Source organism: Cnephaeus nilssonii (genome assembly GCF_951640355.1).
Source record: "Cnephaeus nilssonii genome assembly, chromosome: 11".
Classification (NCBI taxonomy): Eukaryota; Metazoa; Chordata; class Mammalia; order Chiroptera; family Vespertilionidae; genus Cnephaeus; species Cnephaeus nilssonii.
The window spans coordinates 8,213,808-8,227,130 of NC_137082.1; the positions used below are offsets into that span (position 1 = coordinate 8,213,808).

At 49.6% G+C, this 13,323-nt stretch overlaps 1 protein-coding gene across 1 annotated transcript in view; it reads right to left on the minus strand.

Annotated features, from left to right (window-relative positions):
• Window positions 1-10,417: 10,417 nt before the first annotated feature.
• The window catches only part of DOK5 (docking protein 5), a 136,132-nt gene continuing 133,226 nt past the window's right edge, over window positions 10,418-13,323 (minus strand). Inside the window, exon 8 of the mRNA XM_079784020.1 lies at window positions 10,418-10,879. Coding sequence (XP_079640146.1) covers window positions 10,815-10,879 — 65 coding nt within the window. The 3' untranslated portion in view covers window positions 10,418-10,814. The remainder of the gene's footprint in view (window positions 10,880-13,323) is intronic.

Here is a 13,323-nt window from a genome sequence, read left to right on the forward strand (position 1 = left end):
TTTGGTCTTCATCCAGGTTCCTGACACAGAGCTACTGAAATCCTTGGAATCTATAGTGGTAAGAGTGTCCTTTGTGTGCTTAGACGGCTTCAGGATGGGGGTGGTGGCTAGAAATACTAAGGCATGATTAGAACCTTGGAGTTCTCAGCTCCACCCCCTGACTGCAGAGACTAGAAGCGGGGTTGGAGATTGAGTTCAATCACTAGTGGCCAATTATTTAGCCAATCATACCTACATAATGAAACCTCCAGGAAAACCCCAAAATGACAGCATTGGGAAAGGGGTTGGTGAGCATGCTTAGGTGCTGGCAGGAGACATGCTGAGAGAAGCATGGAGGCGTCCTGCATGATGGCTGTGAGAAGGGATTTTTCTTGGTGAATAAAGGGCATCCAAGAATATATGGAATAGCCAGAAACACTGAATACATCCCCAGTTCCTTCAAAATTGGGGGGTAAGACTTCTGTGGACCCAGGAAGCTTCACCCTTCACCTGGCAAACGGCCCCCTCATTGACTTGGGATTCCCACCAACTGCTTCTCTCTTCAGTTGATGGCGTGGAAACCGCCCCCTTTCACCCCACTAGAACCTTAGCTCCATCTTACCACTAGAACATTGTCCTGTCTGCCTCTGGGAAACCTTTCCCATATGCTACTAACACAGCCAGAGCACCTGTGAGAATGGGGCCTGACACTCAGCCCCCTCACTGTTTTTGTACCTGCTGGCTAATAATTGTCAACAGGTACCTGGAAATTTGGTGCAACATTATTGTCAACAACCATTTGATGGCCTGTTTGAGGGTGGGGAGACCTGTCCTCATCTGCCTTTAATCACTGGAAGCTACTCACTCAATAACAACTGAAACCAAAACGTAGGGTATTGAGTCTGAGTTTGTTGTCTCGTGACATTGAAGAATAAAGTCGAGGACAAAAACAGTTAGCGGGAGCAAAGTTTATTGAGAGCATCCAAGCAAATTAAAGTCTATTAGTCCATGTGAGTCCCACATGGCCATAAGCCACTTGGGCAATGGGGAGCGCATCTCCTGCCATTAACCTATGCCTGGAGTAGTTCAGTATCCAAACTAATTAAAGTCTAATAGTCCATGTGTGGAGGCCCACATGGCCATAAGCCATGTGGGCATAGGAGATGTGCTCCTCTCCCTAGACCCCCCACAATGAGAGAGAGGAGGTCAGCAGGAAGTGCATACCTTTTAATTTACGGAGTGAAGACAGTCTTGCTAGTTGATTGGTCTTTTCAAAGAATTCTGCCTTAGTAACATTCTTGGGATTGGTTACATGCCTCACTGTCTTGTGATTGGCTCTCTGCAAGCTGCCTGTCTTAGCAACAGTCATACAATTTAAAGCTCATGTCGCTCTCAGTCACCCTTTCTTGCCTGCCCAGTTGGGGTGCCTTAGTAACTCTGCCTAGTTGGGTTCCTGGTTCTATTTCCCCACCCCATGGCCCCTGACCCTAACTACCAAGCTTCCTTTGTCTCCTCACAACCACCAGCAACTAAACCATCTTAAGTCAGGTTGCAACAATGTGAAAAGCCACAGCCAGCATGGTTTTCAGGTTCAAAGGCTTGGAGAAAGAGCTGACACGCAAATTAAAACACTAGACAAGAAATAATAATTTTGGAATTAGGGGGGGAAGCCAGGGGAAAGCTTAACTGTAATAGTCAAGTGCCACTGAGTCTCCTTTTATTTACTAGAATACACAATTGCCTTTTAGGAATGCAGACAGACATATCAAAGGTGATTGTTTAGTAAACAGTAAGATTATCAGGTTGGGGGGGGGGGGGGTTTGCTTTAGGCCACTGAGTCAGCAGTAGGTAATAAAATGCAAATTCACCCTGTGAATATCAAAGGAACCCAGGTCAGCCTTCTGATGGACTTCTCGAATTTATATCAGCTTACTGCTGGCAATTCCATTATGTTTACTGAAGGGGGGGCTCCATAAAGTCCTCATAGTAAAGCAACTTGTTGATTCAACATTGACCAAAAATTCACTTAAGAACAAAACTGATTTTAAAAAAAAAAAAAAATACCCTGAACTGGCATCTCCTGGAAGGTCCCTGGGAAATCCTGTCTAACCCTGCCAACCCTTCTCAGTCACTGCCATTTCCCCCAGCCAGCATGCGGCCTGGAATCAGACCAGGCTTTTCTGCCTTCAGAGCTCAGCATTTCCCATTGTTCTCTCTCCTTTCTACCTTCCCCAAGTAAATGCAGGATCCTCAGGACCCCATTGAAGCCAGAGGCACTGTGATCTGTATCTTCAAAGCCATCCAGCTTGGCCTCTGGCTGGAATTTGCATGACAGCTAAAGGAAAGTAAATTGGGGGGCTGGCTTCCTTTGATAACCAAATGCTTTTCTTTCTTTCTTCTTGATGGTACACTTTGAAAGGAATTCTGCGATGAGGAAAATAATTCTACAGTGTTTAGCTCTGTGCAGTCACTGTGGTGGCTCAGGGCCTTTGCTTCAAATAGGAAGCTTGTGGCTTGTCTTCAACAGAGGTCAATTATTCAGTGTCTGGACTGGACGCTTTAAAAGATGAGCCACAGCCCCGGGTGGGAGCCATGTGTGAAAGCAGGAAAGAGGCAGAAGGAAAGTCAGCTACACTGGAATCCTAGGCCCACTCCCCTCACCTCCTCTTTCAGGAGCACCGTCCAGTCCACAAGGGATGGGGCCACAGAGGGTGGGAGACCCAGCATGGAATTAAAATGTGGCTCTGTGTTCGAAAGGCAGCAAAGAAGCACCTTTAGAGGAACTGAAGTCTAAAGAAGTTTCCTTCTCTCTCTCTCCCTCTCCCCCCTTTTCCTTCCCCGTCTGTCTCCCTCTTCCTCTCTTTCTCTACCTCTCCCCTTGCCAATGTGTTTCCTATGGGTTAGTGATGTCATTATGTGGTAGGCAGTTAGACAGACAAGAGCCAAGCAAGGACAATGGGCCAGGTACAGAAGGTCACAAGGGCAGAAAGCCCCGGGCACCCAGCAACAAGGCCATAACTGAGAAAATAAGGACGTTGCCCCCAGGGTGCTCTTTTCTCCCCTATCACTGGTCATGGGTGTTAGGGTTGGGGAAGGAGGAACACAGGAGGCCACAGTGGTAAGGGATTATGAATCTACTAGAGGCCCAGTGAACAAAATTTGTGCTCGGGGATGGCGGGGGGTGGGGGGTGGGGGGGTGGGGGGAGGGTCCCCTCAGCCCAGCCTGCACTCTCTCCAATCGGGAATCCCTCTCTCAATCTGGAACCACTGGCTCCTAACTGCTCACCTGCCTGCCTGCTTGATGCCCCTAACTATTCCCCTGCCAGCCTGATGGCCCTAACTGCTCTCCTCTCCTGGCCTGATCCCCCTAACTGCCTATCTGCGCTCCCCTCCTGGCCTGATCCCCCTAACTGCCTATCTGCTCTCCCTTCCTCTCTGCACCCTTTGGACCCCCAAAGCAGGCGTGCTGAGAGCTCTCTGCCATGGCCCCGCCCCCATCCTTATTGGTCGTTACGTGATGGCATCCCAGCTAATTTGCATATTCCTCTATTATTAGTATAGATTAGGTCATCTGGAAACCAAATGGGCTGAGCTCCTGAATGGTGCCAGCCCAGGGATGGGGAGTCAGAGATTTTAAAGAACTGTAGGCCGGGTTTTTTTGTGGGGTCTGGATCCTGGGAAAGGTCTGGATCCTGGGAAAGTCCAGAGGAGAAAGATAATGGTCTTAGCAAGTGGAATGTGGTCTAAGTGAAAGGGAATGTCCATTGTGAAGTGGTCTAAAGGTCAGTTCCCAGGGGAGGGGATATCAATTCGATTATTTGATCAGACCTAACAATGGGGTTTGCACCCTCTGACTGTTCCTCCCTAGAGATCACATCTGGGCCTCTGTTGTGTTTCAGCTCCAGGCCCAGAAAAGCAGCAAATCTGGGCTGGTGATGCCAGGGCCAGTGGCATTGACTAATGACCCCCTCCCCAGCCACCAGTCAGTGGAGAGGGAAATGTTAGGGCTCACTATCTTCCCTGACCTGGTGATTGTCCGGTGCACTTGTTGCCGCCTCTCTTTCCATGTCTTTGTTTATAAAATGATTATTGAATGAGCACCCCCAACGTTAAGCAGGTATTTCGTGTGGTGCTGGGGGTACAAAGCTTATTCGAATAGGTACAAATCCCCACCCCCTCCAGGACCTTGAGAAGCACAGAGAAAGCAGACAACCCACAGCCACATGGAAATGTCACAGTGAATAGTAATGAGCACTGTGCACGAACCAGCCCCAGTACTTTAATGTCTCTGACTGGCAGCTCCGTGGTCCTGGGGACAGGCGGGCATTGGGAAGGACAGAGGACAAGGACCCAGTGTTTAGGTTGGAGTCTGTCTGCAGGAAGTTCCGGGTCTGCAACGTGGAGAAAGGTAAGGTTTCTGGAGCAAACAGCAGAACCAGAAACCCCTGTGGTGAGAGGGAGCAGGCCCTGTGTGCGGACCATAACCTTCCCCTCCAGGGTCACCTTTGATTTGATTCAAGGAGACGCTGCCGCCAGGGAAGTTGCAGTGGCGGGAGCCAGGATGAGTGGCTGGTCCTTGGGTGGGGCTCACGCAGAGCAGGACTGGCCAACCTTTCCTGTGGCCAGTCAACTAGTCTCCAAGGCTGTGCCCCCAGAGCAGGCATTGATACAAAACAGACAACTGTGCTCCAATGAAATGCTAGTTACAAAGGCAGGGGCGTCACAGGCTTCAGCCAGAACCTGCACACCCTGCTACAGAGGGTGTCCACCCACCTCACTGGTCCTTGGCCTCTCGGTTTCCCGTATAAACCAGCAACAAAACACAACACAGAGACTCTGAGAGGAGCAGTCATGGTCGGTCACAACGCAGAGCAAAAGTCCTCGTTGTTACCCATCACCAAAGGCTTCCAACCCACCCAAGCAACCTCTACTTTTCAGGAGAGAAGGGAACATGAGACCGCCAAAGCAAGTGAGGTCAATTTCAACAAGGATGGGAGAAGTGGGGAGGGAAGGGGACAATTTCCATAAGGATGGGAGAACTTGGGAAGAGGGCGGGGTGGAGACAGGTGGGCCAGCAGGAGCAGGCGCTGACTCATTAACTGGGCGCTGGCGCCTCTCCTGCCTCTGTGCCTGCCTTTCCCACAGGGCTCCCGGCTCCTGGCTGGCTTTTGCACTGCAAGCACCTCAGAGAAACAAAGGAGGTCAAACTGAATCTCCTTATTAGTTGTTATAGCAACAAAGAAAATATTGCAGAGGCGTTGAAAACGCCACTGGGAGCCCACTTCCGGAGCTGCAATTACTTGGCCCCTTCCCGTGTGTGACCAGAACACGGAGTCACATTTGCACCTGTTTGTCCAGAGGCCCGAGCCTCCTGGCATCCCACTCTCCCTGCTGACTCCAGAAGCTGTCTTGCTTAAGAACACCTTACCGATTGCCTCTGGGTGCCAAGGCTCAGCTAATGGAAACTCTATTTCTATCTCCTGGAGGTTTCCTGAAATGGAGTGCATACCCACCTGCATGAAAAAACCTAGAGACGAGGATTAAAAATGTAGATTTATGGGTCCCCCCAGACCTACTGAGTGAGCATCTTTTGCCAACATTTGATACCTAGAGCTCAGAGAGCAGAGTGTGGGTGGCAATATCTCATTTAGCACAGATGTAACCACATTGATGTCACCAGGTCCTGCCTCAGCTGAGTCAGATCACCAGATATTAAACCAAAAAGCTGCTTTAAAATCAGCTAACTTCCTGGCTGGTGTGGCTCAGCAGTTGAGCATCAACCAAAGCTCCAAGAGGTCACTGGTTCGACTCCCGGTCAGGGCACAGGCCAGGTTGCCTGTTCGATCACCAGTGGTAAGTGTGCAGGAGACAGCCAATCAATGATGCTCTCTCATCATTGATGTTTCTATCTATTCCTCTCCCTTCCTCTCTAACATCAATAAACATCTATATACTAGAGGCCCGGTGCACGAAATACATGCACTGGTGGGGGGCGGGGAGGTTCCCTCTGCCCGGATTGCGAGAGAATGAATGCAGGTCAGGCCAAGGGACCCCACCAGTGCAAGGGGCCAGGGAGGGACAGGGGAGGTTGGCAAGCCGGGGAAGGACCACAGGAGGGCTCCAGAGCATATCCAGCCCATCTCACTGAGTCCCGATAGGCTGGACCTTAGCAGCAAGCTAACTTACCGATCAGAGCATCTGCCCCCTGGTGGTCAGTGCACATCATAGCGAGCGGTTGAGCGGCCTTAGCATATCATTAGCATATTATGCTTTGATTGTTTGAACGTCCGACCGATGACCAGACACTTAGCATATTTGGCTTTTATTATATAGGATATAAAAGGCTAAGTGACCATCTGACCTACCGACCGTCCGACCAGTAGCTATGACAGACGCTCAACACAGGAGCTGCCGAGCTGCAGTGAACCGCTCTCTCACTCTCTCGCAATCCGGGATCCCTCAGGGGATGTTGGAGAGCCAGTTTTGGCCCGATCTCCGCAGGCCAGGCCAAGGGACCCCACCTGCTAAAGGGACCCCGCTCACTCCTCAGAAGCACTTTGAGCTGTGGTGCCTCCCCAGGTGCAGCCAGCCAGGGAGGGACCACAGGAGGTTGGCTCCAGGGCATGTCCGGCCCGTCTCACCCAGTCCCACCCCATCGGCCACCTTCTAATTAATTCCTTTCAATGTGCATGAATCCATGCACCGGGGCACTAGTATTTTTTTTTAATCAGCTAACTATTGACTTTAATCAGAAGATGGGCAGCCTTACCTCCAATCTTGAACCAAAAGAACTTAAAACCTCTATATGAGTGAAAAATATTGAGTTTGCCATCTTCATTGAAATCTGAAAATGGATGTATTTTATTCTGGAACTACAGGAAAGAAGATTTTGTTAAGAGTTGGTGCAGCCCTGGCCGGTGTGGCTTGGTTGAGCATCCTCGCATGCATGGAAAGGTCGCTGGTTAGATTCCATATCAGAACACGTGCCCAGGCTGTAGGTTCAATCCCAGGTAGGGGGCGTGCAGGAAGCAACTGATCGATGTTTCTCGCACATCAATGTTTCTCTCTCATATTAAAAACAAACAAACCAACAAAAAAAACTGTTGGTGCAATATTCGCCTCTCAAAGTCAAGACTGTCCCAAAGAGGAATCATAAAATGTCTCTTTGTACAAACGTGTGTTCTCTTGCATTCTGTGTTTCCTGAGCAATTGGCTGAAACGCTTCAAGCCCTTGGGTTGTTGGTTGCTCCTGCTTTTTTCACACTGTGTTTCCAAGAAAACCACCACACAGCCAGTACCCCCAGACCACACCCACTAAACTCTTGGGAGATGCATGGATGGACTTCAGAACCCCGGCTCTCCCACTGCAGGAAGCATCTTAACAACGCCTGCATTCTTCTGCCTTCAATGGAGCGAAAGGCCTTCTCGGGCTTGAGCATGGAAGTGGAATATGAAATTTACTCCCCTATTCCCCACCCCGCCTCCCGCCAAAAAAAACTGTCGTTTTTCTCAGTGTATAATTAAAACAGAAACAGCAACTATGTCTAAGAAAAAAATCCCATAGTTTGATCCCCAGATTTCAGTGTATTTGCAATGTTGGCCTAAGTGCATTAGCATGTAGTTTATGTACAAATCCACCACAGCTTTGAAAAATCCCTTCTTTCTCACACTTGTGTGTTCACCACTTAGTTTAGGGATTAGCAAAAGAAAGACGACATCATTGCCAACCAGCTTCCCCTCAGGGAAGGCCAGAAATGGAAGTGCTGACATTTCTCCTGGCTTCTACCAAAAACCTGGAACTAATAAAAGATAGCATCGAGGTGCTATCATGTAGAGTAGGGACTGGCGAATGCAGCGTGGGCCAATCCAGCCAGCCACCCCGATGGGTTTATGTATTGTCTGTGGCTGCTTTCGCAATACAATAGCAACAGACACCAGTTGACACCCGAGGCCTAAAATATTTATATTCTGGAGACAAAATGCCTGGGTTCAACCGTGAGTCTACTCAGCAGTAACTGGGAGGAAAGTAATTAAACAAGGAGGCTATTAGACTGGGTGGCGCTAATGCATTGTTAGCTCAGCATTGTTAGCGCCTGAGCTAACCGAAAGGTAATCCAAGGAAAGGAAACTTAAGAACAATTGAGCACAAACAGCCAGCTAGGCTTTCCCAAGTAAGGTAACCATTAAGTCCTCACCTGTGCTTTGCTTCCATCCACATCTTCTCTCTCGAGACCTCTCCCCAAACCCGTCTTTGGAGCACTAACCAGCTTTTGTTTGGCACTGCTCATATCGAGTCGATGTATGCTCAAATAAACTCTTACAATTTTTTAATGTGCTGCAGTTTACCTTTGAACAGAGCTCAGAAATGTTGGACACATTCTTCAGGTTATTAAAACGCCTTAAGGCTCAGTTACCTCGTCTGTAAAATGGGAATAATAATTATACTGACCTTCTAGAGCTGTTGTGGGGATCCAATAAGATGACACAAGTAAGGCACCTGGAATAGTACTGAACGGAACATAGACGCTATGTGGATAATCTAATAGAACCCCAACTCGTGTGTGTGTGTGTGTGAATATGTTTCTTTTTTTAAAAGTCCTAAAAGAGGTTCGACTTGTAGTTAACCATACTCAGCATCATCTCTTTACACATTCATTAGCTTTAGACTTGCTTCGGCAATCCTAACTTCCATTAAAATTGTCATTATTTCTTTAATTCCATTTTCTTTATCTAATTCTTCAACTTAATCCCCCACGAGGGCTGCCAAGGCCCTGGACTCAGGGAGGACCTCTTAAGAGATGTATTTAGAAGAAAAGAAGAGCCAGGCAGAGCCAGGAAAAGGAACAGTGAGCGAATTATCAGATGTGTGTGGAGAACCACATTTTTGCAAGATGAATGGGTATGCACCGCGGAGGAGGAGGAGGAGGAGGAGGAGGAGGAGGAGGAGGAGGAGGAGGAGCAAAATGATGTGAAAATTTGCTAAAACACAAATGCGTTCCAGCCAAGCCACTGGCACCAAACCATTTCCATCTCCTTAATCTACCAATGAATTCTTAGCTCAGTGCAACCCTCCTTTCCCCCATATTTCTGCTCCCCACCCCTAGAAAAACCCATCTTGACCACAGTGTTCTTGGAAGCCCCAGGTAACTCCGATCCAGGAGGATGTTCGCTGGGCAAGCTCAGATTTTAGCAGGGCCTTTGGGGCTTCATGGGTCACTCTCTATTTCGGGAAGTTGTATACTTTTTGGAAAAGGCACAAATGAAAATAACCTTTTTACCCTGGTTGGGTAGCTCAGTTGGTTAGGGTGTCGTTCCGATACACCAAGGTTGTGCGTTCGATCCCCAGTGAGGGCACATACAAGAAGCAACAAATGAATGCATAAATAAGTGGAACAGCAAATCAATGTCTCTCTCTCTCTCTCAAATCAATTAAAAAATAGAAAAGAAACATTTTACGACCCTTTCTTGATACTAACAAAATTAATTTATTTTTTCTAGAAAACACAAGATAATATTTTCTGGTGAAAAATCACCATTTTGGAAGGGCCTAGCCCTGTGCCTGATGCTGAGAAAATATATTATCACTATTAATTTGCCTCCTTTAGAAAGAACTCTATCCCGAGGGTGGAAATTGATTCGTCTATCCATTCATTCAACGTGTATTTCTCAAGCATGAGCTGAGCCAGGCACCGTCCTATGGCCGGGAAACAGGCACGCCAGCTGTAGAAGGAAAAGTGCAGCCCACCCAGTCCCACTTGACCTTGAGCGATACCACGAGCACTCTTAGAAAATAGAATGTGCCATGCGACACACTTAACTAAAAACTATTCGTTGTGAATCTGAAACTCAAACGTAACGGGTGTCCTCTATTACCTGGCAAGGCCACTGTGACCAGAGGAGACAGATCCCTGCCCTGCTCTCTGTCCAGCCTGCGCGCCCACAAGAATCAACTCGGGTGTGAAAGCCTGGGGGAAAGCGAGGCCTTCTCTTTAGAAGAGCATCGCCCCTGGGCCATGCAGCAGCCGCCCTGAGTGGTCAGGGCCACCTTACTTCCTTGTGGAACTCTGCAGGTAAGGTCCTGGGAGACAGGTCCCGGGCTCCAGCCAGCACAGCCCTGAGCTGGCAGGTGCTCAGACCAGTTTAACGAAGGAGAGTGATGCCCAACCGTGCTCAGGGTGAAGCTTTTGTTTTGAAACGTGTGACGCAGGTACTTCAAACAAAATAAAGGCTTCGAAAAAGGCAAGAGGGGCAATTGTGTGAGACACATTCACTCCAGGGTCCTTTGAAAAGTTATTTCTTAACAGAGTAAGTGAGAGTGAGCCGAAGCCATGGTCTAACTGGCGATCTAATGAAATGCAGTGGCCGGTAGCTAACCAGACCGACCCGGTATGAGTAACCGAGGCATCGAGGACACACCGGTAACAAACAATGAAGGGCATTTTATTGTCAGTGCCGACCGTGACACAACTGAGACACAGAGGGGAAAATCACAAGAACCACAAGGACTGAGAAGTGCAGGGGAGGGTATCGACCATAGAAAATCACGTGTGGCGCCGACTCCTTCCTGTCCGGCTGTAAAAGAAGTCGTTAACTGTAGAGCATGTTTCAATTACGCTAGGGGTTTTGATTTTTTTTTTTTTTTTTTTACAAAAGGAAAGAACCAAAGGGAAAGAAAGAGAGAAAGAAAGACAAATACAGTATTGCAGTTTCCCAGTGACCACACGACTAGCCAGGACCCGGCGCTTCCTTCATCCTTCTCGCCGCGGTCCCGTGACCTCCGGTGGATCCGTGCGGACGCCTCCCACGCGTGTCACACACGTGCTGGACAGTCGCTGTCAGTGCTCGGGGCGGTAGGCGGGGAAGGTCTCTGTCCGATGAAGCTTCAGAGGACTGGCCACATCTTTTCCAAAAAGAATGTTAGAACAGCGGTTACATACGTGTCCCGAAAGCCCACCTCCAGATTAGCTAGCAACACGCTTCTATGGAAGAGAAGTAACACGGTTCCCACTCACAGTGATTTGCAAATAAGACTCATGGGAGATTACGTAATTAACATATCATTTGCATGTGGCCTTTGCCTGGGGCTATGATCAGATCACTGATTATTTTCCTCGATTTTTCTTTCTCAGTAACTCACAGGGTATTTGGGAAAAATGAGACAAAATCATAGGACTATGGAAACTTGACTAGGGCAGGCTTTGTAAACCTGACCAGAAATAAGACAAGTTTATGCTTATAACTAGGAAAACTTGCTGCAAAGGGGGACTTCTTAAAATCCATGTGGTCTTTATGATTTCAGGGTGAGGTTCCAACCAAGAAAGTAACGAAGTCAGGAAGTTAAACACACAAGGCCACGGTCAGCCCTCTGTGACATCGGGGCGTGGCAGACTTCTTCCACGAAGACCCAGGTGCTACATGCTTTAGATTTCACAGACTGTGCACGGGTCTCATGGCAACTCTGCCGCCTGTAGTGGGAAGACAGCCACAACTAACAAGGATCGAAGTTCCACACACCTCTATTCCCCTAAACAGAGAGCGGCTGCAATCCCCCCAGCAAGCCCTAGTGTGCCAACATCTGCAGAGATACCTGGATTTTATAAAAAACGAGAGGTTGTACTGCCACCTGCTGGCTAAGATTACCAGGAGCCGAGAAATGGACACTGTGGGCAGGTAAAGGTCAACCTGAGCAGAACAAGCCTGGCCTGGAGCAGGGCACTCCCGGGAGCCAGAGGCAGGGGTCAAGCCTGCACCATCCCAGAGAGAGAGCACTGCAGCTCCACGGGCCGCTGCCCGCCGGGTCACGCTCAGAACCACGCTGTGTTCAAGCACGGGGCCAGACAGGAACATTGCTGGAGCCCTGGGGCCTTGTTCATTCCCCGTTTATTCCATGACCACAAACAGCCCTGCCCCCGGCAGACCTCATGCCAAGCCTGTTTGTGCCTCCTCCCGACACGGGCCAGGACGAAAGGAAACACCACAGGTCTGCTGAGCGGTGAAGCCGCAACCCCCAAACAAAAAAGGAAACAGAGATCACGGAGGCGGCATCCGCAGGCCTCCAGGCTGCACCGGGAGAAAGTTACAATACCTGGTCAGGTCCCTGGCACGCAGCGCAGGGATTAGTGCAGAACCCCTGAATATTAACACATCCTACACCACTCCTTCCAGCCCCAGCCGTCATGAATACGTATTCTATTTCCTCTGCCTCCATGCGCACACACATGCAATAGGAGATACACGGCATTCATGAGTGTGACAAGTGAAAATCCAGGCCCGGCTTTGTAACAGCCTGGTAACATTTCCCACAGGAAGCAGTCAGCGTGCAACAGCATTGACACAACAGCCAAGTCCTCGCTCAGATGCAGAGCCTCTCTGTACTCGGAGTCTGCGAGGACAGTGACCGATGGCATCCACCTGGGGTCAAGCCAAACTGAAGGCACCTGCAGCCTCTGCCCTGGGCTCCCGGGGTCCCTCCAGCTGCTTTGAACACTGCTCTTAGCTCAAAGCCAGGGAGTGGATGGCAAGAGTCTCTCCATTTTTCGCAGTTCACGGAAAGGTCGCAGGCTGGCACTGCCCTGTGCCCCACCTGGGCGCAGCCCCGTTCTCTGGCCTGCACAGGCCACGGCACATTTGGGTGTGCTTGCCACTGTTCACATCACTGGGGCTTCCCACAAAGGGGCTCATGTCCCTGCCCTGCTGGAAAACGGAGGTGATGCTGGCCTGGACTCTGCCCCAGCGCACAGCATGGCAGACCAGAGGGCACGCAGCTGCCCCTTGCAAAGGAGGCATGCGGTTCACCAGGGCCCACCGCTCCCCTTCTGCCCTGCCCCCTCTTGGTGTGGCCGCTGGTGCCTACAGACAGGCAGGTTTCAGACCCTGGTTTCTTTGTCATCTTCTCGCGATTGCTCAATTCTTAATCTACATCTTCTGTCTTAACTACTGCACGCATGATGTCGGCGACTGGGCCAGAACTGATTGAAACCCAACGTTAACTTCTTCAAAGTAGCCACATACTCCAAGAATCTATGGTCCTTAAAACACATATGTAAATCATGTGGCGGAGCCAGTCCTGTGGAGCTGCTATTTCCATAGCATGCACATGCGTGGGAAACATCCCTGGTGGCAGAATTTCTACCCACAGAGATGGCCCCCCCTGGTAAAAGAAGTAGCCCGGACTAGATGTCAGAACCCTGGAGTTCAGGGCCACCCCCTCCACGCACTAGTCATGTGATCATGAGCAGCTACTTGAACTCCAGGCATCTGGGTTGCTGCCTTCATTGGAACAGATACGGAAGTCCTGTGCTTGCCAACTCGAACTGTTGCTGGGAGAACCAGACAGCACCCAGC